Here is a 23629-nt window from a genome sequence, read left to right on the forward strand (position 1 = left end):
GCATCCGCGGGTCTCACCTTGCCTCTGAGCCCCAGTGGGCAGCACAGGGGCTGCAGCAGCTCTCCACGCTCCTCTCCCCTCTGCTTGCACAGCTTGCAGACCCCAGTGCAAGGGATGTGGTCACCGTGTGCTGCCGGCCATTGCAGGCCACCTTTGCTTCCTAGTTTGGGGTTGATCTTTGCTCTGTGCCTGGTGCTGAGCATGAGCAGCCTGTGGGGGCTCTTTGTTCCTTCCTCTGGAGCACATCAAGGCACAGCAGCAGCAAGGCTGTGGCAAATAAAGTTTTGCACAGGAAGATGGAGTCTGGCAGTGGCATTTCCTGGGTGCTTTCTGTCCTGAGGCTTTGCTGCCTGGGAAGGCGTCTTGAATCATAGAATCATAGAATCATAGAATATCCCGAGTTGGAAGGGACCCATTAGGATCATCGAGTCCAGCTCCTGGTACCACACAGGTCTACCCAAAAATTCAGACCATGTGACTAAGTGCACAGTCCAAATGCTTCTTGAACTCCGACAGGCTTCGTGCAGTGACTGCTTCCCTGGGGAGCCTGTTCCAGTGGGCGACCACCCTCTCAGTGAAGAACCTCTTCCTGATGTGTAGCCTAAACCTCCCCTGCCTCAGCTTGACACCATTCCCGCAGGTCCTATCACTGGTGACTAAAGAGAGTAGATCGGCACCTGCCCCTCCACTCCCCGTCGTGAGGAAGCTGTAGACCACGATGAGGTCTCCCCTCAACCTCCTCTTTTCCAGGCTGAACAGGCCAAGTGACCTCAACTGCTCCTCATACGTCTTCCCCCTAGGCCCTTCACCATCTTTGTGGCCCTTCTCTGGACACTCTCCAATAGTTTCATGTCCTTTTTGTACCGTGGTGCCCAGAACTGCACACAGTACTCAAGGTGAGGCCGCACCAGCGCAGAGTAGAGTGGGACAATCACTTCCCTCGACCGACTAGCAATGCCGTGCTTCATGCACCCCAGGATATGGTTGGCCCTCCTGGCTGCCAGGGCACACTGCTGGCTCATGTTCAGCTTGCTGTCAACCACAATCCCCAGATCCCTCTCTGCAGGGCTGCCCTCCAGCATCTCGTCACCCAGTCTGTACGTATAGCCAGGGTTGCGCCATCCCAGGCGCAGGACCAGGCACTTGCTCTTGTTAAACTTCATGCGGTTGGTGATCGCCCAGCTCTCCGATCTGTCCGGATCTCTCTGCAAGGCCTTCCCACCCTCAGCAGAGTCCACAACTCCTCCAAGTTTAGTGTCATTGGCAAATTTGCTCAAAACACCTTCTAGTCCTACATCCAAATTGTTTATAAAAATATTGAAGAGGACTGGCCCTAAAATGGAGCCTTGGGGGAACCCACTGGTCTGCCAGTCTGATGTGGCCCCATTTACCACAACCCTTTGAGCCCTGCCATCAGCCAATTGCTCACCCATCGTATGATGTGTTTGTTTAGCTGTATGCTGGATATTTTGTCCACTAGGATCCTATGGGAAACTGTGCCAAAAGCCTTACTGAAATCCAAAAATATCACATCAGCTGGTTTCCCTTGATTGACTAGATGGGTGATCTTATTGTAAAAGGAAATCAAATTTGTTAAACAGGACCTACCCCTCGTGAACCCATGTTGGCTGGGACCAATGACTGCACAGTCTTGCAGCAGACCATCTCCTTGGTGTTGGTCCTGGGAGTCAGAGCCAGGAGAAACCTAAGGTCCAGCTACCTCTGGTTCCCCAGCTACTGCTGGGACTCACTTGTCACACCTGGGTCATTGCCCTGCCCTGGGCCCACCCAAAGAGCTTCCAGCCTCCCATTACACAGGCTCTGCAGAGGCTGTGCCACAGGGGGGCATCCCTGGCTCTTGGAAGTCCTCCAAGCAGAGGGACCAGGTGGCCTCAGCCTTCAGCCATAGATCACGGAATGACAGAATATCCCCAGTTGGAAGGGACCCACCAGGACCATCAAGTCCATCTCCTGGTTCTACATAGGACCACCCAAAAATCAGACCCTGTGCCTGAGAGCCTTCTCCAAATGCTCCCTGAGCTACAGCAGGTTCAGGGCCATGGCCAAGGCCCTGGGAAGCCTGTTCCCATGCCCGACAACCCTCTCAGGGAAGAACATTTTCCAAACAGCAGGCCTGAGCCACCCCAGTAGCAGCTCCATGCTGTTCTGTTGGGCCCTGTCGCTGGCCCCAGAGAGCAGAGACCAGTGCCTGCCACTCTACTCCCCTCATCAGGAAGCTGTGGGCCGCTGCAAGGCCTCCCCTGCATCTCCTCTGCTCTGGGCTCAACAAGCGAGCCCCACTCATGACTAGCCACCATCCTGATGTCTCTCCGTTTAGCAGAACCCTCGGAGCCTGACCTGTCAGCCAATTGTTCACCCATCGTATCGTGCACTTATCTGGGTCTATGCTGGACATTTGGTCCAGATGGATAGAGTCAGAAACTGTGTTGAAATCTTTACTGAAATCCAAAAAGATCACCTCAGCTGGCTCCCCTTGGTGAACTAAGAGGATGACCTTGTCCTAAAATGAAATGAATTTCATTGAACAGGACTTTCCCCTCACAAATCTATGTATGCTGTGACCATATTTTCTCTCAGGTGTTCTTCACACATTCTCAGAGCCCACCATAGGTGTTGATGAAAGAGGCGAAGAGGCGAAGAAGGCATTGAAAATCTCACCTTTGTCTGTGTCCCTATTTGTGAAGTGACCATCCTAATCAAGACCAATACTTTCTCTGATCCTCCTTTTGCTCCTAACATATTTTTAAAAGTCCTTTTTAATGCCCCTCACAGTACTGTCCTTGTTCAACGCAATTTGAGCTTTGAATTTTATGTCTCCAAAGGCAAACAGCATCTCTGTAGTCCTCCCATGTTGCCTGACCTCTCTTCCAGCACACATAAACTTTCCTTATCCACCTAAGCTCGAGAAGAAGATCCTGCCCCTCTGGGCCAACCCTCTCCTGCACCTGCTTGACTTAAGCCCAGAGCGGGGCTGACTCCTTGCCTTCAGCACCCTGGGAAAAGGGCGGCACCTCCAGGCTCGGCACCCAGCTGCGCTCCACTCCCTGCAGCCTCAGCACTCAGCTCTGCTCTGCCATCTCTCCACATTGTCCCATTGCTCACTGTTTGATTCCTCTTCAGATGGGTGGAGATGAACGAGCTCAGACACTGGCTTCCATGGTGGTCTGGAGACCATTTTGCGGACAAGCCCCTTGTGCTTGCTGAAGGCTCTGGGCTGGGCACCCAGCTGCTATGGGATGGTGGTGCCAGCCCTGCAGAGCTCCCCAGACACTTGTCTCCATTGCCCCAGGGTCAGAGCTGCTCCCAGAGGGTTATTGCAGGCAGGAACTGGGCAAAGGTTGGGGAAGTTGGGCGTAGCCTTGTGCTTTCTGCAGCTCTGCTGGGTGCTGTAAGGGACCTCTCTCTCGGTGGGGCTCCCTTGGAGAAGAACCCCTGGGGACCGCCTGCTGTGTCCACCACCCCGTGATAAGCGCAGGCTCTGCGCCCTGCCCAAGGCGCTGCTGGCTGTGGCTCCTTGTGCCCGGGCCCAAGGGGACTCCTTCCCCATCCGCCTGTGGTGCCTGCAGCCCCTCGGTCCCCTCTCTCTTCTGCTCCAGTTTCTGCCCCCAGCTCCTGCTCCCGCTGCAGCACAGATGGGGCTCCCCTGGGGCTGCGGCCGCCCCAGCCTCACCAGCCATGCCAGGGGCCTCCTGACTTCCCTCGTCACTCTGCTCCTCCTCCAGATGGGCTCAGGTAGGATCCTGCGGGGCTGCTGGGGGCTCTCCACCTGGGCCTGGCAGACATGCTGCCATAGGGCAGGGGAGCAGCCATGGGACAGGGGGGACCTGAGACCACAGCTCGGCCCCCGCTGGGTTTTGCTTTCCCTTTGGTTCTTTCGTGCAATACGGGCACTGCCTTGGCTGCTCTTTCTGGCTCTTCTTCACCTGCCCGAATGCTGCAGAGAAGGCTCCCACTCCCAGCAAACCTCCTTCTCCTGCACGTCCTCCCTCTCCCTCTCCTGTTTCCTCAGTGGTTTTCAATGGGACACGGGAAGGCAGCACGCACCAACTCATGCACAGCTTGCCCTTTGTCACTCACTGCCCCTAAATTTACGATGGCAAAATCTCACTGCCTCTCTGTGCCCTTCTCCATTGCCCAGCCCAGCTCAGAGTGGAGGGACCAGGCCACGCTGTCACTGCCACCGTGGGGCAGGATGTCGTGCTGCCCTGCCACTTGTCCCCTCAACGGGATGCTCGCAAGTTGGAGGTCAGGTGGATGCGGGATGATTTGTCTGAGACAGTGCACCACTACCGCAATGGAGAGGATGTGTACGGGAAGCAGATGGGGGCATATGCTGGGAGGACAAAGTTGGCCAGAGATGGTCTCTCTGCTGGAAGCCTGGACTTGCGAATCACGGGGCTGAGACCCTCTGATGATGGCCAGTACAGCTGCACTGTGGAAGATGCTGATGGTTATGATGAAGCCATTGTGGAGTTGGAGGTATCAGGTTAGTGGCTGGGGTGATGCTCTCAGGGGATGGTCCTGGTGTCCCTGGGTTTGTGTGTCCCACCCAGGCCTCGGTCCCATCCTCATGGCCATCGATGATGCCTTTCAAGGACTTGAGTCTGATGGGGCTTCTCCTCCTCTGTCTGTGAGCATTTATCCAGCAAGGAGCACATCTCTGCCCTTGCAGGCTTTGTATTGAGAGAGAGCTGCATGGATGCGATGTTTTTATTCAGTCCCAGTGGTCTCTTTGAACTCCATCCCCATGATGTTCTGAGAGCACTGTGCACAGGCTGCTGAGCAGCTCCTTCAGCTGTGCCTACCATGGGACCAAATGAAAAGCCTGGAGCAGGGATGAGTTCTTTGAGCACCTGGACCTCTGCTTGCTTTTAAATTATGTGCTGGGGGAGACCTGAGAAATTGTCTGGAGGTCTCAGGGCTTCTTCAACAAGCACGGCTTGGTGCCGAGATGCTGCCTGGAGGCGCTGGAGCTTGGAACCTGGGTTTTCTGGGAGACTTGGGGCCACTGGCATTGTGCAGCCCTGCTCTCTAGTTCCACCAACAGCTGGTTGGTTTAGGGGTGAGAGGGGTGCATGGAGCACCCGGTCCCAGGGCTCCTGGGCCTGTGGCTGGGCTCGGCTCTGTCAGACATGGGAGCAGATGGGGTCTTTGCCTTGAAATGAATCCCTCCCCAAGTCAAGCCCCAGCTGCAGCCTCTTCCCCCAGCCACAGGCGCTGACCCCCACCTCTCCCTGGGGGGCTACGAGGCCGGAGGCATCCGGGTGCTGTGTCGATCGGCCGGCTGGTACCCACTGCCACAGATGCTGTGGAGGGATGCTCGCGGGCAGCATCTGCCCTCGGTCTCCCAGACACATTCCCAGGACCAGGAGGGGCTCTTTGAAATTGAAGGCGCCGTCATCGTGACCGGGAGCGTGGAGGGGCCCTTGTCCTGTGTGGTCAGGAGCAGCCGCCTCCAGCAGGAGTGGGAATCGTCCCTGCACATCGCAGGTACAAATAGCACAGCCAGGGTGAGGTGTTCCTGGCCCCTGCACTTGTCCTGGGCTGGGAGAAGTCTGGGTCTTGGTTTTCCACATTGGGCGGGGAAATGCAGCCCTTTTCCTGGTGCCTTTTCTCAGCTCCCTTCTTCCACAATGCCCAGCCCTGGAAGGTGGCTCTGGCTCTGGTCCTCGTGCTTTTGGCTGTGTCCATTGGCTTCGGTGTTTATCTCTTTCTGAAGAAAGGTAAGCTGGCAGGGCAGGGATGGAGCAGAGGGAGGTGTTCTGCAGGGACCCGCGTGGGTCTGGAGCGGGGCTGAGCCCTGGCCCAGGGAGGTGCGTAGGAGGAGGAAGGGAATGTTCTCCTGGGGATCCCAAAGGATCCTCTTGGGCCTCTGCCTTGGGCAACGAAGGCAGGGGAGAAGGCAAGGGGCCTTGGGTGGGAGGCCAGGGAGCATGGGTGCAGCGTGGGGCTGGTGGGAAGGCCCAGACCCCCTGCAGATGTTCCCACCGAGCAACCAAGCTGCTCTGCTGACCTCCTGTTCCTCCACCTTTGCTTTTCAGCGGCGCAGATGCGAGAGCTGTGAGAGTCCTTGCAGTCCCTGTCCCCAGCCCCCGGGGAAGTGGCGTCCCTGTGGGAGGGACTGGGCTGTGGGGGCTTGTGTGCTGGTGGCTCGGGGGTGCTGGAGGAGCAGCTGGAGCCTGACGGGGGAGTGGGGAGTGCTGGGGCTGGGGCTGCCCTGGGCACAGGACACGGCCGGGATGGCTGAAAGGAACGGGGATCAAGGTGGGGACGGGGAGCGAGCTGCAGGGCTGCCCCGCTCTGCACTGACGCTTCTGAGACAGGGACGTCCTCCACCCGTCCCCATTCCCTTCCACTTGTGTTTTGGTGGCACGGTGCAGAGAGCTGCACAAGTGTCTGTTCTTACTGTTCCACATGAACGAGCCTTGCTCAAAGCTGGGTCTTGCTCCCTGTTAGTCTGGTCCCTCCCAGTCTGGTAGCAAGGTGGTCTGTGCCCATGCACGAGAGCAAAGAAATTTGGGGTGTAGCCGTGAAAGCAGCAATGGAGTTAGAAGCTGTCGTCTCTGATCATGCATTGCTTTTTGTTTCCTTTTCCAGTAAAAAAGGATGCAAAGCTGGGTAAGTCTCCCTTCTTTGACCTCTCTCTTTGAGCCTAGCTTAAAGCTTGTTGTTGCTGACTGTTAGTCTGGTCCTTCTCAGTCTGGGTGCAAGTTGGTCATTTCCCACTTTAAAGCCTTTGTGTTCTTCTAATGAGACCAGCTATGAGATGAAAAGCAATAACCTCTGATCACACGTTGCTTTGTTTTCCTTTTCCAGTGAATACAGACGCAAAGCTAGGTAAGTCTCACTTCCAAAAACCAAAGTTTTTGTTTCTTGCCATGATAGCAGTAAAGGGTTGAGACGCTGTTCCTTCTCACCACGCTTTGTTCTTCTCTTCCTTTTCCAGCACAAGAAACTGAAAAGCTTTGTGAGTGTTCCTCTCCTATCAAAATGCATTTGGGGTCTAGTCATGCGATGATTTTTCCCCTTTAATCATGTATTGTTTTTGCCTTTTTGCTTTCTTTTTCCAGTACAAAAAGACGCAAAGTTGGGTAAGTCTCCTTCCCAAAAGAGAAAGAATTTGGTGTCTTCCCAGAGGAGCAGCCATGGGATGAGGAGATGCCACCTCTGACCATGCATTGCTTTTCTCTTGCGTTTTCTTTTACAGAGGAACAAGCTGCAGAGATCAGTGAGTATCCATCCCCAAACCCAGAGAATTTGGGGTCAAGACATGGGATGAGAATTTTTCCCCTCTCATTATGGATTCCCTATGCTTTTCTTTCCCAGAGGAAAAAGATGCAAGATTGGGTGAGTCTCCCACCCTAATGCGAACGAATTGAGGTCCTTTGCTTTGTAGCAGCCATTTGATGAGAATCTGTCCTTCCTCCTCATGTATTGCTTTTCTTTTTCTTTTCCAGTGGAACTGGCTGCTGAGCTGGGTGAGTGTCCCTGAGCCTGGGTCCCAGGGCAACACCAAGGTGATGTGCAGGGGAGGGTGGGCAGCTGGGACAGAGCAGCCCAGGGCTGGCCCCTCACCCTGCCCACTCCCACTGGGCACCAGCCATGGGCTGTGACCAGCTCTCCCCTCTCATTCCAGCATGGAGAAATTTTCTGCTGCCTCAAAATAGAGGTAGGTGTGCATTGGGTTGCCCTCTGCAGTGCTTCTCCTGCCCTTGCTGGGGCATGTTCAGGAGCCAAGAGGTGCCCCATCTCCTGCCCCGTGGGGCAGCTCCTGGTCCCGAGCTGGGGAAAGCCTGCCCAGGGCTGAGCTCTGCCCCTGATGGCCTGGCTCCTTCTGTCCCTGCAGTGAAGGTGACCCTGGATGCGGACACGGCTCATCCTAAGCTTGTCCTATCAGAAGACTACAGGAGAGTGAGACGGGAAATGAAAGGGCATTGGGTGCGTGACACACAGGAGAGATTTGACACTTGTTGCTGCGTGCTGGGCCGTGAGGAGTTCAGAAAGGGGAGGCGCTGCTGGTTGGTGGAGGGGGAGGGGAAGGGATTAGAGTATTCTTGCTGGGCTGTGGGTGTGGCCAGGGCATCTGTGAAGAGGAAGGGTTTGCTCAACATGAGCCCTGAAGGAGGAATCTGGGCCGTGCAGTACAAAGAGGGGCAGCTCATGTCTCTCACATCTCCTCCCACCCCCTTGTCCCTGTCCCCTGTCCCCACAAGGATCTGGGTCTGTCTGGACTGTACCCAGCAGCAGGTGTCTTTTATCAACGCTGACAATGGGGTCGAGATCTTCACTTTCACAGCAGCCTCCTTCAAAGGCAAGAGCATCCACGCCTGGTTCTGTCTTGAGACATGGGGAATTCAGCTGTGCCTGAGGGGCAGCACCCCCCAGACCCTGTCCCCAGCCCTGGAGGGCTCCTGCCCTTCTCCACCCACTCCTGCATCACCTCTCCTTGGTCCTGCAGGAGCAGCACAGGAATGAGGGGCAGTGGGGCCAGGGGCTGCCCCATGCTCCTCCCTGCTGCTGGAGGAGGGCTGGGATGCTGCAAGCAGGGACCAGGCCCCTTGCAGACCCTGGGCTCTACCCTGCACAGGGCTCCTGTGCTGGGGCACAAGCCTTGTTGGCACCCGTGGGTCTCACCCTGCCTCTGAGCCCCAGCAGGCAGCACAAGGGCTGCAGCAGCTCTCCACACTCCTCTCCCCTCTGCTTGCACTGCTTGCAGACCCCAGTGCAAGGGATGTGGTCACCATGTGCTGCCGGCCATTGCAGGCCACCTTTGCCTCCTAGTTTGGGGTTGATCTTTGCTCTGTGCCTGGTGCTGAGCATGAGCAGCCTGTGGGGGCTCTTTGTTCCCTCCTCTGGAGCACATCAAGGCACAGCAGCAGCAAGGCTGTGGCAAATAAAGTTTTGCACAGGAATATGGAGTCTGGCAGTGGCATTTCCTGGGTGCTTTCTGTCCTGAGGCTTTGCTGCCTGGGAAGGCGTCTTGCAGCAGAGCATCTCCTTGGTGTTGGTCCTGGGAGTCAGAGCCAGGAGGAACCTAAGCTCCAGCTGCCCCTGGTTCCCCAGCTGATGCCTGGAACCCACTTGTCCCAGCTGGGTCATTGCCCTGCCCTGGGGCCACCCAAAGAGCTTGCAGCCTCCCATCACACAGGCTCTGCAGAGGCTGTGCACACAGGAGGCATCACCAGCTCCTAGAAGTCCTCCTGGAAGACCTCCAAGGTGGTCTCAGCCTTCAGCCGTAGATCACAGAATCACAGGATAGCCCCATTTGGAAGGGACCCAACAGGACCATTGAGCCCATCTCCTCGCCCCACAAAGACCACCCAAAAATCAGACCCTGTGCCTGAGATCTTTCTCCAAATGCTCCTTGAGCTGCAGCAGGCTTGGGGCTGGGCCCACATCCCTGGGGAGCCTCTTCCTGTGCCTGACCACCCTCTCAGGGAAGAACCTTTTCTGAACAGCCGGCCTGAGCCTCCCCTGTGGCAGCTCCATGCCGTTCCCTCGGGCCCTGTCGCTGGCCCCAGAGAGCAGAGACCGGCACCTGCCCCTCCGCTCCCCTCATCAGGAAGCTGTGGGCCACCGTGAGGCCTCCCCTGTGTCTCCTCTGCTCTGGGCTCAACAAGCCAAGCGCCTTCAGCCGCTCCTCACACGCCTTGCCCTGCAGAGCCTTTGCTGTCCTCGTAGCCCTCCCTTGGAGGCTCTCGCACAGTTTCACGCCCTTCGTCTGCTGTGGTGCCCACAGCTGCACACAGTGCTCGAGGCGAGGCAGCAGCAGGCCAAGCAGAGCGGGACGATCCCTTCCCTCGGCCGGCCAGCAGTGCCGTGCCTGAGGCACCCCAGGGCACGCTTGGCCCTTTGGGCTGCCAGGGCCCGCTGCTGGCTCACACCCAACTTGCCGTCGGCCACAACCCCCAGTTCCCGTTCTGGGGGCTGCTCTCCAGCCTCTCGCCCCCCACGCTGTACGTACAGCCGGGGCTGCCCCTGCCCAGGGACAGGGCCCGGCACTTGCTCTTGTTAAACTTCCCACAGGCGGTGGCTGCCCAGCTCTCCCCTTTGGCCAGATCCCCCTGCAAGGCCTCTCCAGCCTCAACAGAGTCAGCAGCTCCTCCCAGTTCAGAGTCAGCCACAAACTCACTCAGGTTTCCTTCCAGTCCTGCATCCAGGACATTTATGGGACCACTGAAGAGACCTGGCCCCAAAATGGAGCCCTGCAGAGCCCCACTCGTGACTGGCCGCCAGCCTGATGTCACCCCTTTTAAAAGAACCCTCGGATCCTGACACATCAGACAACTGTTCACCCATCATATCGTGCATTTGTCTGGATGTGTTCTGGACTTTTGGTCCAGATGGTTATGGTCAGAACCCATGTTGAAATCTTTACTGAAATCCAAAAAAAAAACCAAACACATCAGCTGGCTCTCCATGTCCCACTAGGAGGCTGATCTTGTCATAAAAAGTAATTAAGTTCATTGAACAGGACTTTCTCCTCACGAACCCATGTCTGCCGTGAGCAGTGACCGCATTGTCCCTCAGGTGTTTTTCACTCACTCCCAGAAAAATCTCCATAACTTTACCAGGCACTGCCATGAGACTGAGAGGCCTGTAATTCCCAGGGTCTTCTCTGCTGCCCTTCTTGGAAACTGGGGCAACGTCCGACACCTTAAATTCCAAGACCAAAGACCCTTAGGATAGAATTTGGAGAGTTCTCAAGGTGACATTATGCACCTCTGCATTGTGCAAGTCCTCACTGTTTGAGTCTGTCTTGGATGGATGGAGATGAACGAGCTCAGACACTGACTTTCCCTGGAGGTCTGGAGAGGCCCCTGATGGGGACAAGCCCCTTGTGCCCACTGAAGGCCCTGGGCAGGGCACCCAGCTGCAATAGGATGGTGGTGCCAGCCCTGCAGAGCTCAACAGGCACCTGTCCCCTACTACCCCAGGGCAGAGCTCTTCCAAGAGGGTTATTGCAGCAAGGAACTGGGCAAAGGCTGGGGAAGCTGGGTGTAGTATTCTACGTTCTGCAGCTCTGCTGGGTGCTGTGAGGGACGTCTATCTTGGTGGGGCTCCCTTGCAGAAGAACCCCTGGGGACCGCCTGCTGTGTCCCCCACCCCGTGATAAGCACAGGCTCTGTGCCCTGCCCAAGGCGCTGCTGGCTGTGGCTCCTTGTGCGCTGGCCCAAGGGGACTCCTTCCCCATCCACCTGTGGTGCCTGCAGCCCCTTGGTCCCCTCTCTCTTCTGCTCCAGCTTCTGCCCCCAGCTCCTGCTCCCGCTGCAGCACAGATGGGGCTCCCCTGGGGCTGCGGCCGCTCCAGCCTCACCGGCCATGCCAGGGGCCTCCTGACTTCCCTCGTCACTCTGCTCCTCCTCCGGCTGGGCTCAGGTAGGACCCTGTGGGGCTGCTGGGTGTTCTCCCCCCTGGGCCTGGCAGACGTGCTGCCGTGGGGAAGGGGAGCGGACGTGGGGCAGGGGAAACCCCAGCCCACAGGTCAGCCCCAGGTAGGTTTTGCTTTCCCTTTGGTTCTTTCACACAATATGGGCACTGCCTTGGCTGCCCTTTCTGGCTCTTCTTCACCTGCTGAAATACTGCAGAGAGGGCTACCTCTCCCAGCACACCACCTTTTCCTGCATGTCCTCCCTCTCCCTCTCCAGTTTCCCCAGTGGTTTCCCATGGGACTTGGGGGACAGAGCATGCACCAACTCACGCACAGCTCGCCCTTTGTCACTCATTGCCCATAAATTTACAATGACAAAATCTCACCGCCGCTCTGTGCCCTTCTCCATTGCCCAGCCCAGCTCAGAGTGGAGGGACCAGACCACCCTCTCACTGCCGCCGTGGGGCAGGATGTTGTGCTGCCCTGCCACTTGTCCCCTCGACGGGATGCTCGCAGCTTGGAGGTCAGGTGGATCCGGGATGATATCCCTGAGGCAGTGCACCACTACCGCAATGGAGAGGACCTGTACGGGGAGCAGATGGAGGCATATGCTGGGAGGACAGAGTTGTCCAGAGATGGTCTCTCTGCTGGAAGCTTGGACTTGCGAATCTCCGGGTTGAGACCCTCGGATGATGGGCAGTACGTCTGCACTGTGAAAGATGCTGATGATTACGGAGAAGCTATAGTGGATCTGGACGTGACAGGTTAGTGGCTGAGTTGATGCATCCAGGTGTCCCTGGGACTGTGTGCCCTACCCAGGCCTCTGTCCCATCCTCATAGCAATCGATGAAACCTGTCGAAGAGTTTAGTCTGATGGGGCTTGACCTCCTCAGTATGTGAGCACTTGTCCAGCAAGGTGTACACCCATTCTGCTGCAAGTGGGTTTTTGGGACAGAGCTGCAAGGATGAGCTGTTTTTGATCATTTTCTGTGGTCTCATGAACTGTGTCCAATGATGTTCTGAGGACACTGGGCACAGGCTGCTGCTGAGCAGCTCCTTCAGTTGTGCCAGCCATGGGACCAATGACAATATCTGAAGCAGGAAAGAGAACTCTGAGCAGTTGAACCTCTGCTTGCTTTTTGTTTTTGTCCTGGGGGAGATCTGAGACATTTTCTGGAAGTCTCGCGTCTTCTTCAAACAGCACGGCTTGGTGTGGAGACGCTGCCTGGAGGTGCTGAAGCTCAGTACCTGAGTTTTATGGGAGATTTGGGGCCACTGGCATTGTGCAGCCCTGCTCTCTGGTTCTGGCACCAGCCGCAGTTGTTTAGGGGTGAGAGTGGGTGCGTTGAGCGTACAGTCCCAGAGCTGCTGTGGCTGTGGCTGGTCTGGGCTTCGTTTGGAATGGGAGAAGATGGGGTCTTTGCCTTGGAACTGAATCCCTCCCCAGTTCAAGCCCCAGCTGCAGGCTCTTCCCCCAGCCACAGGCGCTGACCCCCACCTCTCCCTGGGGGGCTAAGAGGCTGAAGGCGTCCGCGTGCTGTGTCGATCGGCCGGCTGGTACCCGCTGCCGCAGCTACTGTGGAGGGATGCTCGCGGGCAGCACCTCCCCTCGGTCTCCCAGACACATTCCCAGGACCAGGAGGGGCTCTTTGAAATTGAAGGCACCATCATCGTGACCGGGAGCGTGGAGGGGCCCTTGTCCTGTGTGGTCAGGAGCAGCCGCCTCCAGCAGGAGCGGGAATCGTCCCTGCACATCGCAGGTACAAATAGCACAGCCAGGGGGAGGTGTTCCTGGCCCCTGCACTTGTCCTGAGCTGGGAGAAGTCTGGGTCTTGCTTTTCCACCCGCGGGCATGGAAACGCAGCCCTTTTCCTGGTGCCTTTTCTCAGCTCCCTTCTTCCACAACGCCCAGCCCTGGATGGTGGCTCTGGCTCTGGTCCTCGTGCTTTTGGCTGTTTCCTTTGGCCTCGGTGTTTATCTCTTTCGAAGAAAGAACGGGGATCAAGGTGGGGACGGGAAGCAAGCTGCGGGGCTGCCCCGCTCTGCACTGATGCTTCTGGGACAGGGACGTCCTCCTCCCATCCCCATTCACTTCCACTTGTGTTTTGGTGGCATGGTGCACAGAGCTGCACAAGTGTCTGTCCTTAGTGTTCCACGTGTAGATGTCTTGCTCAAACCTGGTGCTTGCTGACTGTTAGGCAGCACCATGCGTCCCTCCACCCCCCTTTTTCTTTCAGGAAAAATCTGAAAGGCTGGGTAAGTCTCCCTCCCCAAACTGAAGGAACTTGGTTTTCCACTTCTTAGCAGCTCTGGAATGAGAAGCTGTTCCCTCTCATCATGCATTGCTTTTCTCTTTCTCTTCCAGCACAACAAGCTACGGAGCTGGGTGAGTGTCCCTGTGCTTGGGCCCCAAGGCCACAAAAACGCAACATGCAGGGGAGGTGGGCAGCTGGGACAGAGCAGCCCAGGGCTGGACCCTCACCCTGCCCACACCCACTGGGCACCAGCCGTGGGCTGTGACCAGCTCTCCCCTCTCATTCCAGCATGGAGAAGGTTTCTGATGTCTCATGATACAGGTAGGTGTGCGTTGGGTTGCCCTCTGCAGTGCTTCTCCTGCCCTTGCTGGGGCATGTTCAGGAGCCAAGAGGTGCCCCATCTCCTGCCCCGTGGGGCAGCTCCTGGCCCCGAGCTGGGGAAAGCCTGCCCAGGGCTGAGCTCTGCCCCTGATGGCCTGGCTCCTTCTGTCCCTGCAGTGAAGGTGACCCTGGATGCAGACACGGCTCATCCCATGCTTGTCCTGTCAGAGGACCACATGAGTGTGAGATGGGAAAGTACATGGCAGAAGGTGCCCAGCATACCCGACAGATTTGATATTCAGTGCTGTGTGCTGGGCCATGAGAAGTTTAAAGAGGGGAGGCACTGGTGGGAGGTGGAGGTGGAGGGGGAGCTTCAAATGTATTCTTGTTGGGCTGTGGGGGTGGCCAGGGCATCTGTGAAGAGGAAGGGGGAGATCAACATGAGCCCTGAAGAAGGAATCTGGGCTGTGCAGTACAATGAGGGGCAGCTCATGTCTCTCACATCTCCTCCCACCCCCTTGTCCCTGTCCCCTGTCCCCACGAGGATCTGGGTCTGTCTGGACTGTACCCAGCAGCAGGTGTCTTTTATCAATGCTGACAATGGGGTCAAGATCTTCACTTTCACAGCAGCCTCCTTCAATGGGGAGAGCATCCGCCCCTGGTTCCTGTTGGGGACACAGGGAATTCAGCTGTGCCTGAGGGGCAACGCCCCCCAGACTCTATCCCCAGCCCTGGAGGGCTCCTGCCCTTCTCCAGCCACTCCTGGATCACCTCTCCTTGGTGCTCCAGGAGTAGGCCAGAAATGAGGGGCAATGAGGCCAGGGGCTGCCCCGTGCTCCTCCCTGCTGCTGGAGGAGGGCTGGGATGCTGCAAGCAGGGGCCAGGCCCCTTGCAGCCCCCGGGCTCTGCCCTGCACAGGGTTCCTGTGCTGGGGCACAAGCCCTGCTGGCAACCATGGGTCTCACCCTGCCTCTGAGCCCCAGCAGGTAGCACAGGGGCTGCAGCAGCTCGCGACACTCCTCTCCCCTCTCCTTGCACTGCTAGCAGACCCCAGTGCAAGGGATGTGGTCACCGTGTGCTGCCGGCCATTGCAGGCCACCTTTGCCTCCTAGTTTGGGGTTGATCTGTGCTCTGTGCCTGCTGCTGAGCATGAGCAGCCTGTGGGGGCTCTTTGTTCCCTCCTCTGGAGCACACCAAGGCACAGCAGCAGCAGCACTGTGGCAAATAAAGTTTTGCACAGGAATATGGAGTCTGGCAGTGGCATTTCCTGGGTGCTTTCTGTCCTCAGGCTTTGCTGCCTGGGAAGGCGTCTTGCAGCAGACCATCTCCTTGGTGTTGGTCCTGGGAGTCAGAGCCAGGAGGAACCTAAGCTCCAGCTGCTCCCTGTTCCCCAGCTGATGCCTGGGACCCACTTGTCCCAGCTGCGTCATTGCCCTACCTTGAGGCCACCCAAAGAGCTTCCAGCCTCCCATTACACAGGCTCTGCAGAGGCTGTGCTCACAGGGGGGCATCACCGGCTCTTGGAAGTCCTCCAGGCAGAGGGAGCAGGTGCTCTCAGGCTTCAGCCATGAATCACAGAATAGCCCTAATCGGTAGGGACCCAACAGGACTATCGACTCCGTTTTCTGGCTCCACAAAGTACCTACCAAAAATCAGACCCTTTCCCTGAGAGCCTTCTCCAAATGCTCCTTGAGCTGTGGTAGGCTCAGGGCCATGGCCATGTCCCTGGGGAGCCTTTTCCAGTGCCCAACCACCCTCTCAGGGAAGAACATTTTCTGAACAGCCCGCCTGAGCCTCCCCTGTGGCAGCTCCATGCCGTTCCCTATCAAGTGACGGACCAATGGCTTCTCTGGTCCCACTTTTGCTGTATAGATATTTTTGAAAAATCCTTTTTATTGTCCCCCACACTACTGTCAAGCTTCAACTCAAATTGAGCTTTGGCCATTTGAATCTTTCCCCATAGGAATTAGGGCAGCATATCCAGAGGTGTGCCTTAGTTCCTTAAAGAACAGAAGGTCATCCATGTCATCATCTTGGCTGAATGCTGAAGCTGTCCCTCCTGTCTTTGGAAGCCATTTCCATGCCCAAGCCCCCACCCTGCTGCAACAGGGCTTCTCTTTCCAGAGGGTGAATGGTCTGCCCATTTCTTCCTCCTCTGGGATGGCCAGAGCTGGGGAGTGGGGCTGGTTCTTCGCCCTCACCACTCTGGGCAAAGGGTGGTAGCACGACGGTCAGCACTGAGGTGCAGGAAACAAACTTCACAACTCCTGAAGAGTTATAAAGCAGGTATGTTTATTGCAGTGCTGGGTGCAAGGGGATCGCTCCTCCTAGCTTGCACACCAATGGTTACTGCCAGGGTGTTTATATTGATGGCATATATGCATATTCATTTCATTTCCCGAAAGTCTCTTACATATTCATCAGGTCTCTGGAGAATCATTAACATAGGTTCCCACCCCTATTCGCATGCACGCTAGAGTCCTCGGGTGGTCCTCCAGCGTACTCTGGTGGTCTTTTGATGAAGAACGGAAGTCTTCCTCGCTGCTAAACTTCTGACCCTTCCTTTTATTTACAGACTTCAGCAATCCAAGCCAGTTCTTGCTGGTTCCATTATCTATGCATGCAGTCTTTTACTCCCTTGTCTTTGGGATTGCCCTCTCCTTGTGGTTAACACACAATTGTGTTAGCTAAGAAGCACAGATTCAACATCCTTTACCTTGTTCCCTGCCTCAGTCTTTTACAGTCACCCTGTCCTCGTACTCCCTACCTCAGTCCTGTCCTTGAGGTTGATATACACCATAGTCCCTGTGTTAGCTAAAACCTGCAAAATCGCCATGCTTTCCCTTGTTCCCTGTCTCAGCACCCAGCTGAGCGACTTTCCCTGCAGCCTCTGATCCCGCTCTGCTCTGGAGCCTCTTGCTCCCATCCCGCAAGTGTCCGAGCTCCTCCCAGAGTTTTATTGTTGTCCGGAACTGCATAAGAGTTGGGCAATTGTCATGTAGCTTTTTACTTCCTGTAGCCTGGCTGGGTGTGGTGAGGGACATCTCTCTCGGTGGGGCTCCCCTGGAGAAGAACCCCTGGGGGCTGCCTGCTGTGTCCCCCACCCCATGATAAGCACAGGCTCTGTGCCCTGCCCAAGGCGCTGCTGGCTGTGGCTCCTTGTGTCCGAGCCGAAGGGGACTTACTCACCATCTGCCTGCAGTGCCTGCAGCCCCTCGATCCCCTCACTCTTCTGCCCCAGCTTCTGCCCCCAGCTCCTGCTCCCGCTGCAGCACAGATGGGGCTCCCCTGGGGCTGCGGCTGCCCCAGCCTCACCGGCCATGCCAGCGGCCTCCTGACTTCCCTCGTCACTCTGCTCCTCCTCCGGCTGGGCTCAGGTAGGATCCTGTGGGGCTGCTGGGGGCTCTCCCCCCTGTGCATGCAGACTTTCTGCCATAGGGTAGGGGAGCGGACGTGGGGCAGGGGGGACCCGAGCCCACAGCTCGGCCCCGACTTGCTTTCACTTTCCCTTTGGTTCTTTCATGCAATACGGGCGCTGCCTTGACTGCCCTTTCTGGCTCTTCTTCACCTGCCCGAATGCTGCAGACGGCTCCCACTCCCAGCATACCTCCTTCTCCTGCACATCCTCCCTCTCCTTCTCCCATTTCCCCGGTGGTTTCCCATGGGACACCGGGGACGCAGCACGCACCAACTCACGCACAGCTCGCCCTTTGTCACTCACTGCCCATAAATTTACGACGGCAAAATCTCACCTCCTCTCTGTGCCTTCTCCATTGCCCAGCCCAGCTCAGAGTGGAGGGACCAGACCATCCTCTCACTGCCACCGTGGGGCAGGATGTCGTGCTGCCCTGCCACTTGTCCCCTCGACGGGATGCTCGCACCTTGGATATCAGGTGGATCCGGGATGATATCTCTGAGACAGTGCACTACTATCGCAATGGAGAGGACCTGTACAGGGAGCAGATGGAGGCATATGCTGGGAGGACAGAGTTGGCCAGAGATGGTCTCTCTGCTGGAAGCCTGGACTTGAGAATCACCAGGGTGAGACCCTCGGATGATGGCCACTACTTCTGCACTGTGAAAGATGTTAACGCTTATCACGAAGCTATTGTGGAGTTGGAGGTATCAGGTTAGTGGCTGGGGTGATGCTCTCAGGGGATGGTCCTTGTGTCCCTGGGTTTGTGTGCCCTACCCAGGCCCCTGTCCCATCCTCACAGCCTTTTGATGAGGCCTTTCAATGTCTGATGGGGCTTTTCCTCCTCTGTCGGTGAGCGAGCACTTGTCCAGCAAGGAGCCATTCTGCTGCAGGTGTTTTTTTTGTACAGATCTGTTGGTTTAGATAGGTTTTTGCGGTGTCTCGAAGACATCTTGTGATGTCTTGAACTCCATCCCCATGATGTTCGGAGGGCACTTGGCATGGGCTGCTGAGCAGCTCCTTCAGCTGTGCCTGCGATGGGACAACATCTGAAGCAGGGAAGAGACCTCTGAGCACCTAGACCTCTGCTTGCTCTTGCTTTTTGTCCTGGGGGAGACCAGAGATGTTGTCTGGAAGTCTCGGGGCATCTTGAACCAGCACAGCCTGGTGCAGAGATGCTGCCTGGAGGTGCTGAAGCTCGGCACCTGGGTTTTCTGGGTGATTTGGGGCCACTGGCATTGTGCAGCCCTGCTGTCTGGATCCGGCACCATCCGGGGTGGTTTGGGGTGAGGGTGGGTGCATGAAGCGCCCAGTCCCAGAGCTGCTGTGGCTGTGGCTGGGCTGGGCTGTGTCTGACATGGGAGCAGATGGGGTCTTTGCCTTGAAATGAATCCCTCCCCAAGTCAAGCCTCAGCTACAGCCTCTTAACCCAGCCACAGGCGCTGACCCCCACCTCTCCCTGGGGGGCTACGAGGCCGGAGGCGTCCGGGTGCTGTGTCGATCGGCCGGCTGGTACCCGCTGCCGCAGCTGCTGTGGAGGGATGCTCGCGGGCAGCATCTGCCCTCGGTCTCCCAGACACATTCCCAGGACCAGGAGGGGCTCTTTGAAATTGAAGGCACCATCATCGTGACCGGGAGCGTGGAGGGGCCCTTGTCCTGTGTGGTCAGGAGCAGCCGCCTCCAGCAGGAGCGAGAATCATCCCTGCACATCGCAGGTACAAATAGCACAGCCAGGGGGAGGTGTTCCTGGCCCCTGCACTTGTCCTGTGCTGGGAGAAGTCTGGGTCTTACTTTTCCACCCACGGGCATGGAAACACAGCCCTTTTCCTGGTGCCTTTTCTCAGCTCCCTTCTTCCACAATGCCCAGCCCTGGATGGTGGCTCTGGCTCTAGTCCTCGTGCTTTTGGCTGTGTCCATTGGCCTCGCTGTTTATCTCTTTCTAAAGAAAGGTAAGCTGGCAGCGCAGGGATGGAGCAGAGGGAGGTGTTCTGCAGGGACCCGCGTGGGTCTGGAGCGGGGCTGAGCCCTGGCCCAGGGAGGTGCGTAGGAGGAGGAAGGGAATGTTCTCCTGGGGATCCCAAAGGCCTTAGGATCCTCTTGGGCCTCTGCCTTGGGCAACGAAGGCAGGGGAGAAGGCAAGGGGCCTTGGGTGGGAGGCCAGGGAGCATGGGTGCAGCGTGGGGCTGGTGGGAAGGCCCAGACCCCCTGCAGATGTTCCCACCGAGCAACCAAGCTGCTCTGCTGACCTCCTGTTCCTCCGCCTTTGCTTTTCAGTGGCACAGAGCCAAGAGTTGTCCTTACAGTCCTTGCAGTCCCTGCCCCCAGCCCCTGGGGAAGTGGTGTCCCTTTGGGAGGGAATGGTCTGGGTGGGCTGTGGGGGCTTGTGTGCTGGTGGCTCGGGGGTGCTGGAGGAGCAGCTGGAGCCTGACGGGGGAGTGGGGAGTGCTGGGGCTGGGGCTGCCCTGGGCACGGGACACGGCCGGGATGGCTGAAAGGAACGGGGATCAAGGTGGGGACGGGGAGCGAGCTGCGGGGCTGTCCCGCTCTGCACTGACGCTTCTGGGACAGGGACGTCCTCCACCCGTCCCCATTCCCTTCACCTTGTGCAGAGAGCTGCACAAGTGTCTGTCCTTACTTTTCACCTGCAAAAGCTTTGCTCAGAGCCGGGTCTGGCTGACTGTTGGTCTGGTCCCTCCCAGTCTGGGAGCAAGGTGGTCTGTGCCCATCGCACACTGTATAGATTTTGGTGTCTTCCCATTGGAGCCACCGTGAGATGAGAAGCAGTAACCTCTGATCACGCATTGCTTTTACTTCCTTTTCCAGTGAAAAAGGATGCAGAGCAGGGTAAGTCTCCCTTCACATAACCAAAGATTTGGTGTCTTCCCGTGGGAGGAGCCATGGGCTGAGCAGCTCTCCCTTCTCATCATGCATTGCTCTTGCTTTCCTTTTCCATCGGAACAAGCTGAACAGCTTGGTGAGTCTCCATCTCTTATTGAAATGCATTCAGGTCTAGCCATTAGATGGGTTTTCTCCCCTCATCATGCATTGCTTTTGCTTTGCTTTTCGAGAGGAAAAAGCTGAAATGCTGGGTGAGTCTTCTTCAGCCTGAAGAAATTTGAGCTTAGCCTTGTTAGTAGCCCTGGTATGAATTGCTCTCCCCTCTCATCATCCGTTGCTTTTCTCTTTCTCTTGCAGCTGCACAAGCTACAGAGCTGGGTGAGTGTCCCTCCCAAAATTTAAAATAAATTAAAATACATTAAATTAAATTAAATTATATTAAAATAAAATAAAATAAAATAAAATAAAATAAAATAAAATAAAATAAAATAAAATAAAATAAAATAAAATAATAAAATAAAATGCTCTGTATTAAGGAAGAAAGGTGAAAAGAGAAGTTTTCTCTTTTCATCATGAGTTGCTTTTACTCTTGTTTTGCAGAGGAAAAAGATGCAAAGCTGGGTGAGTCTCCCTATAAAAACCAAAGCAGTTTGGGGTCCAGTTGAGCTGTCCCCTCTCATCATGCCTTGTTTTTTCACTTTTCCAGAGAAACAAGCTGCAGAGCTTGGTGAGTGTCCCTCCTGAAATTTAAAATAAATGAAATGAAATGAAATGAAATGAAATGAAATGAAATGAAATGAAATAAAATAAATTAAAATAAAATAAAATAAAATAAAATAAAATAAAATAAAATAAAATAAAATAAAATAATATAATATAAAATAAACTAATATAAAACAAAGTAAAATAAAAGGCTCTATATTAAGGAAGAAAGGTGAAGAGAGAAGTTTTCTCTTTTCATCATGAGTTGCTTTTACTCTTGTTTTGCAGAGGAAAAAGATGCAAAGCTGGGTGAGTCTCCCTATAAAAACCAAAGCAGTTTGGGGTCCGGTTGAGCTGTCCCCTCTCAACATGCCTTGTTTTTTCACTTTTCCAGAGAAACAAGCTGCAGAGCTTGGTGAGTGTCCCTTCTGAAATTTAAAATAAATGAAATGAAAATAAATGAAAATAAATGAAATGAAATGAAAGGAAAGGAAATGAAATGAAATAAAACAAAATAAAATAAAATAAAATAAAACAAAATAAAAGGCTCTGTATTAAGGAAGAAAGGTGAAGAGAGAAGTTTTCTCTTTTCATCGTGAGTTGCTTTTACTCTTGTTTTGCAGAGGAAAAAGATGCAAAGCTGGGTGAGTCTCCCTATAAAAACCAAAGCAGTTTGGGGTCCGGTTGAGCTGTCCCCTCTCAACATGCCTTGCTTTCCTTTTCTTTTTTCTAGTGGAGCAAGCTGCAGAGCTGGGTGAGTATCCCTCCCCAAACTGAAAAAAAAAATGGAGGTCCAGCCATGGGATCAGAAGCTGTCCCCTCTCACCATGCCTTGTTTTTTCACTTTTCCAGAGAAACAAGCTGCAGAGCTGGGTGAGTGTCCCTCCTGATATTTAGAATAAAATAAAAAATAAAATTAAATAAATAAAATAAAATAAAATAAAATAAAATAAAATAAAATAAAATAAAATAAAATAAAATAAAATAAAATAAAATAAAATAAAATAAAAGGGTCTGTATTAAGGAAGAAATGCGAAAAGAGAAGTTTTCTCTTTTCATCATGAGTTGCTTTTACTCTTTTTTTGCAGAGGAAAAAGATGCAAAGCTGGGTGAGTCTCCCTATAAAAACCAAAGCAGTTTGGGGTCCGGTTGAGCTGTCCCTTCTCATCATGCCTTGCTTTTTTTTTCTTTTTTCTAGTGGAGCAAGCTGCAGAGCTGGGTGAGTGTCCCCGCACTGGGGCCCCAGGGCAATGCCATGGTGATGTGCAGGGGAGGGTGGGCAGCTGGGACAGAGCAGCCCAGGGCTGGCCCCTCACCCTGCCCACACCCACTGGGCACCGGCCGTGGGCTGTGACCAGCTCTCCCCTCTCCTTCCAGCATGGAGAAGGTTTCTGCTGCCTCATAATAGAGGTAGGTGTGCATTGAGTTACCCTCTGCAGTGCTTCTCCTGCCCTTGCTGGGGCATGTTCAGGAGCCAAGAGGTGCCCCATCTCCTGCCCCGTGGGGCAGCTCCTGGCCCCGAGCTGGGGAAAGCCTGCCCAGGGCTGAGCTCTGCCCCTGATGGCCTGGCTCCTTCTGTCCCTGCAGTGAAGGTGACCCTGGATCCAGACACGGCTCATCCACGGCTCATCTTCTCAGAGGCCTTCAGCAGTGTGAGATGGGAAAGTGAATGGCAGCAGGTGCCTGACAGCCAGGAGAGATTTGACCGTTGGTGCTGCGTGCTGGGCCGTGAGGAGTTCAGAGAGGGGAGGCACTGCTGGGTGGTGGAGGTCGAGGGGGAGCACCGAAAATGTTCTTGGTGGGCTGTTGGGGTGGCCAGGGCATCTGTGGAGAGGAAGAAAGGGATCAGCATATGCCCCAAAGAAGGGATCTGGGCTGTTCAGTACAATGAAGGAGATCTCGTGTCTCTTACAACTCCTCGCACCTACTTCTCCCTGTCCCCCGTCCCCATGAGGATCTGGGTCTGTCTGGACTGTACCCAGCAGCAGGTGTCTTTTATCAACGCTGACAATGGGGTGGAGATCTTCACATTCACAGCAGCCTCCTTCAATGGGGAGAGCATCCGCCCCTGGTTTTTGCTGGAAAAGCCAGGAATTCAGCTGTGCCTGAGGGACAGCACCCCCCAGACCCTGTCCCCAGCCCTGGGGGGCTCCTGCCCTTCTCCAGCCACTCCTGGATCACCTCTCCTTGGTCCTGCAGAAGCAGCACAGGAATGATGGGCGGTGGGGCCAGAGGCTGCCCCGTGTTCCTCCCCGCTGCTCCAGTGCCGGGGCACAAGCCCTGCTGGCACCCGCGGGTCTCACCCTGCCTCTGAGCCCCAGCGGGCAGCACAGGGGCTGCAGCAGCTCTCCACGCTCCTCTCCCCTCTACTTGCACTGCTTGCAGACCCCCAGTGCAAGGGATGTGGTCACCGTGTACTGCCGGCCATTGCAGGCCACCTTTGCCTCCTAGTTTGGGGCAGATCTTTGCTCTGTGCCTGGTGCTGAGCATGAGCAGCCTGTGGGGGCTCTTTGTTCCCTCCTCTGGAGCACACCAAGGCGCAGCAGCAGCAGGACTGTGGCAAATAAAGTTTTGCACAGGAAGATGGAGTCTGGCAGTGGCATTTCCTGGGTGCTTCTGTCCTCAGGCTTTGCTGCCTGGGAAGGCGTCTTGCAGCAGACCATCTCCTTGGTGTTGGTCCTGGGAGTCAGAGCCAGGAGGAACCTA

The 23629-nt window shown here is 55.5% G+C and overlaps 4 protein-coding genes across 5 annotated transcripts; all 4 read left to right on the top strand.

The window, feature by feature from the left end:
• Positions 1-3456: 3456 nt before the first annotated feature.
• On the top strand, positions 3457-8496 carry LOC308184194 (butyrophilin subfamily 1 member A1-like; the record flags this gene model as incomplete). Its single annotated transcript, XM_080571025.1, has 10 exons — positions 3457-3753; positions 4160-4507; positions 5230-5511; positions 5640-5744; positions 6619-6639; positions 7092-7112; positions 7229-7249; positions 7348-7368; positions 7479-7499; positions 7868-8496. Exons 1-10 carry the CDS (start codon positions 3654-3656, stop codon positions 8494-8496), a joined length of 1569 nt encoding a protein of 522 aa, XP_080427151.1. The 5' UTR covers positions 3457-3653.
• A 2308-nt stretch (positions 8497-10804) lies between these two features.
• Positions 10805-13038, top strand: LOC308184268 (butyrophilin subfamily 1 member A1-like). 2 transcript variants are annotated; one of them, XM_080571247.1, is made up of 3 exons: positions 10805-11400; positions 11950-12156; positions 12871-13038. In XM_080571247.1, the coding sequence occupies exons 1-3, from the start codon at positions 11301-11303 to the stop codon at positions 12906-12908; spliced, it is 345 nt and encodes a 114-aa protein (XP_080427373.1). In that variant the 5' UTR covers positions 10805-11300; the 3' UTR covers positions 12909-13038. The 2 variants fall into 2 exon arrangements, 1 of the variants encoding a protein (XP_080427373.1); XR_013942612.1 differs by lacking the exons at positions 11950-12156; positions 12871-13038 and adding an exon at positions 11809-11942.
• Positions 12912-15615, top strand: LOC308184195 (butyrophilin subfamily 1 member A1-like; the record flags this gene model as incomplete). Its single annotated transcript, XM_080571026.1, has 5 exons — positions 12912-13152; positions 13282-13508; positions 13630-13648; positions 13758-13778; positions 13936-15615. Coding segments are annotated over 5 exons (1347 nt in total), but the record flags the coding sequence as incomplete, so codon positions are not given.
• A 1356-nt stretch (positions 15616-16971) lies between these two features.
• LOC308184237 (butyrophilin subfamily 1 member A1-like) lies at positions 16972-23505 on the top strand. The gene is made up of 8 exons (XM_080571150.1): positions 16972-17345; positions 17750-18097; positions 20579-20599; positions 20822-20842; positions 21776-21796; positions 22122-22142; positions 22301-22333; positions 22511-23505. The coding sequence occupies exons 1-8, from the start codon at positions 17246-17248 to the stop codon at positions 23137-23139; spliced, it is 1194 nt and encodes a 397-aa protein (XP_080427276.1). The 5' UTR covers positions 16972-17245; the 3' UTR covers positions 23140-23505.
• The last annotated feature ends 124 nt before the right edge of the window (positions 23506-23629 follow it).

This window comes from Anser brachyrhynchus, assembly GCF_964034855.1.
Source record: "Anser brachyrhynchus genome assembly, chromosome: 30".
NCBI classification, from domain to species: Eukaryota; Metazoa; Chordata; class Aves; order Anseriformes; family Anatidae; genus Anser; species Anser brachyrhynchus.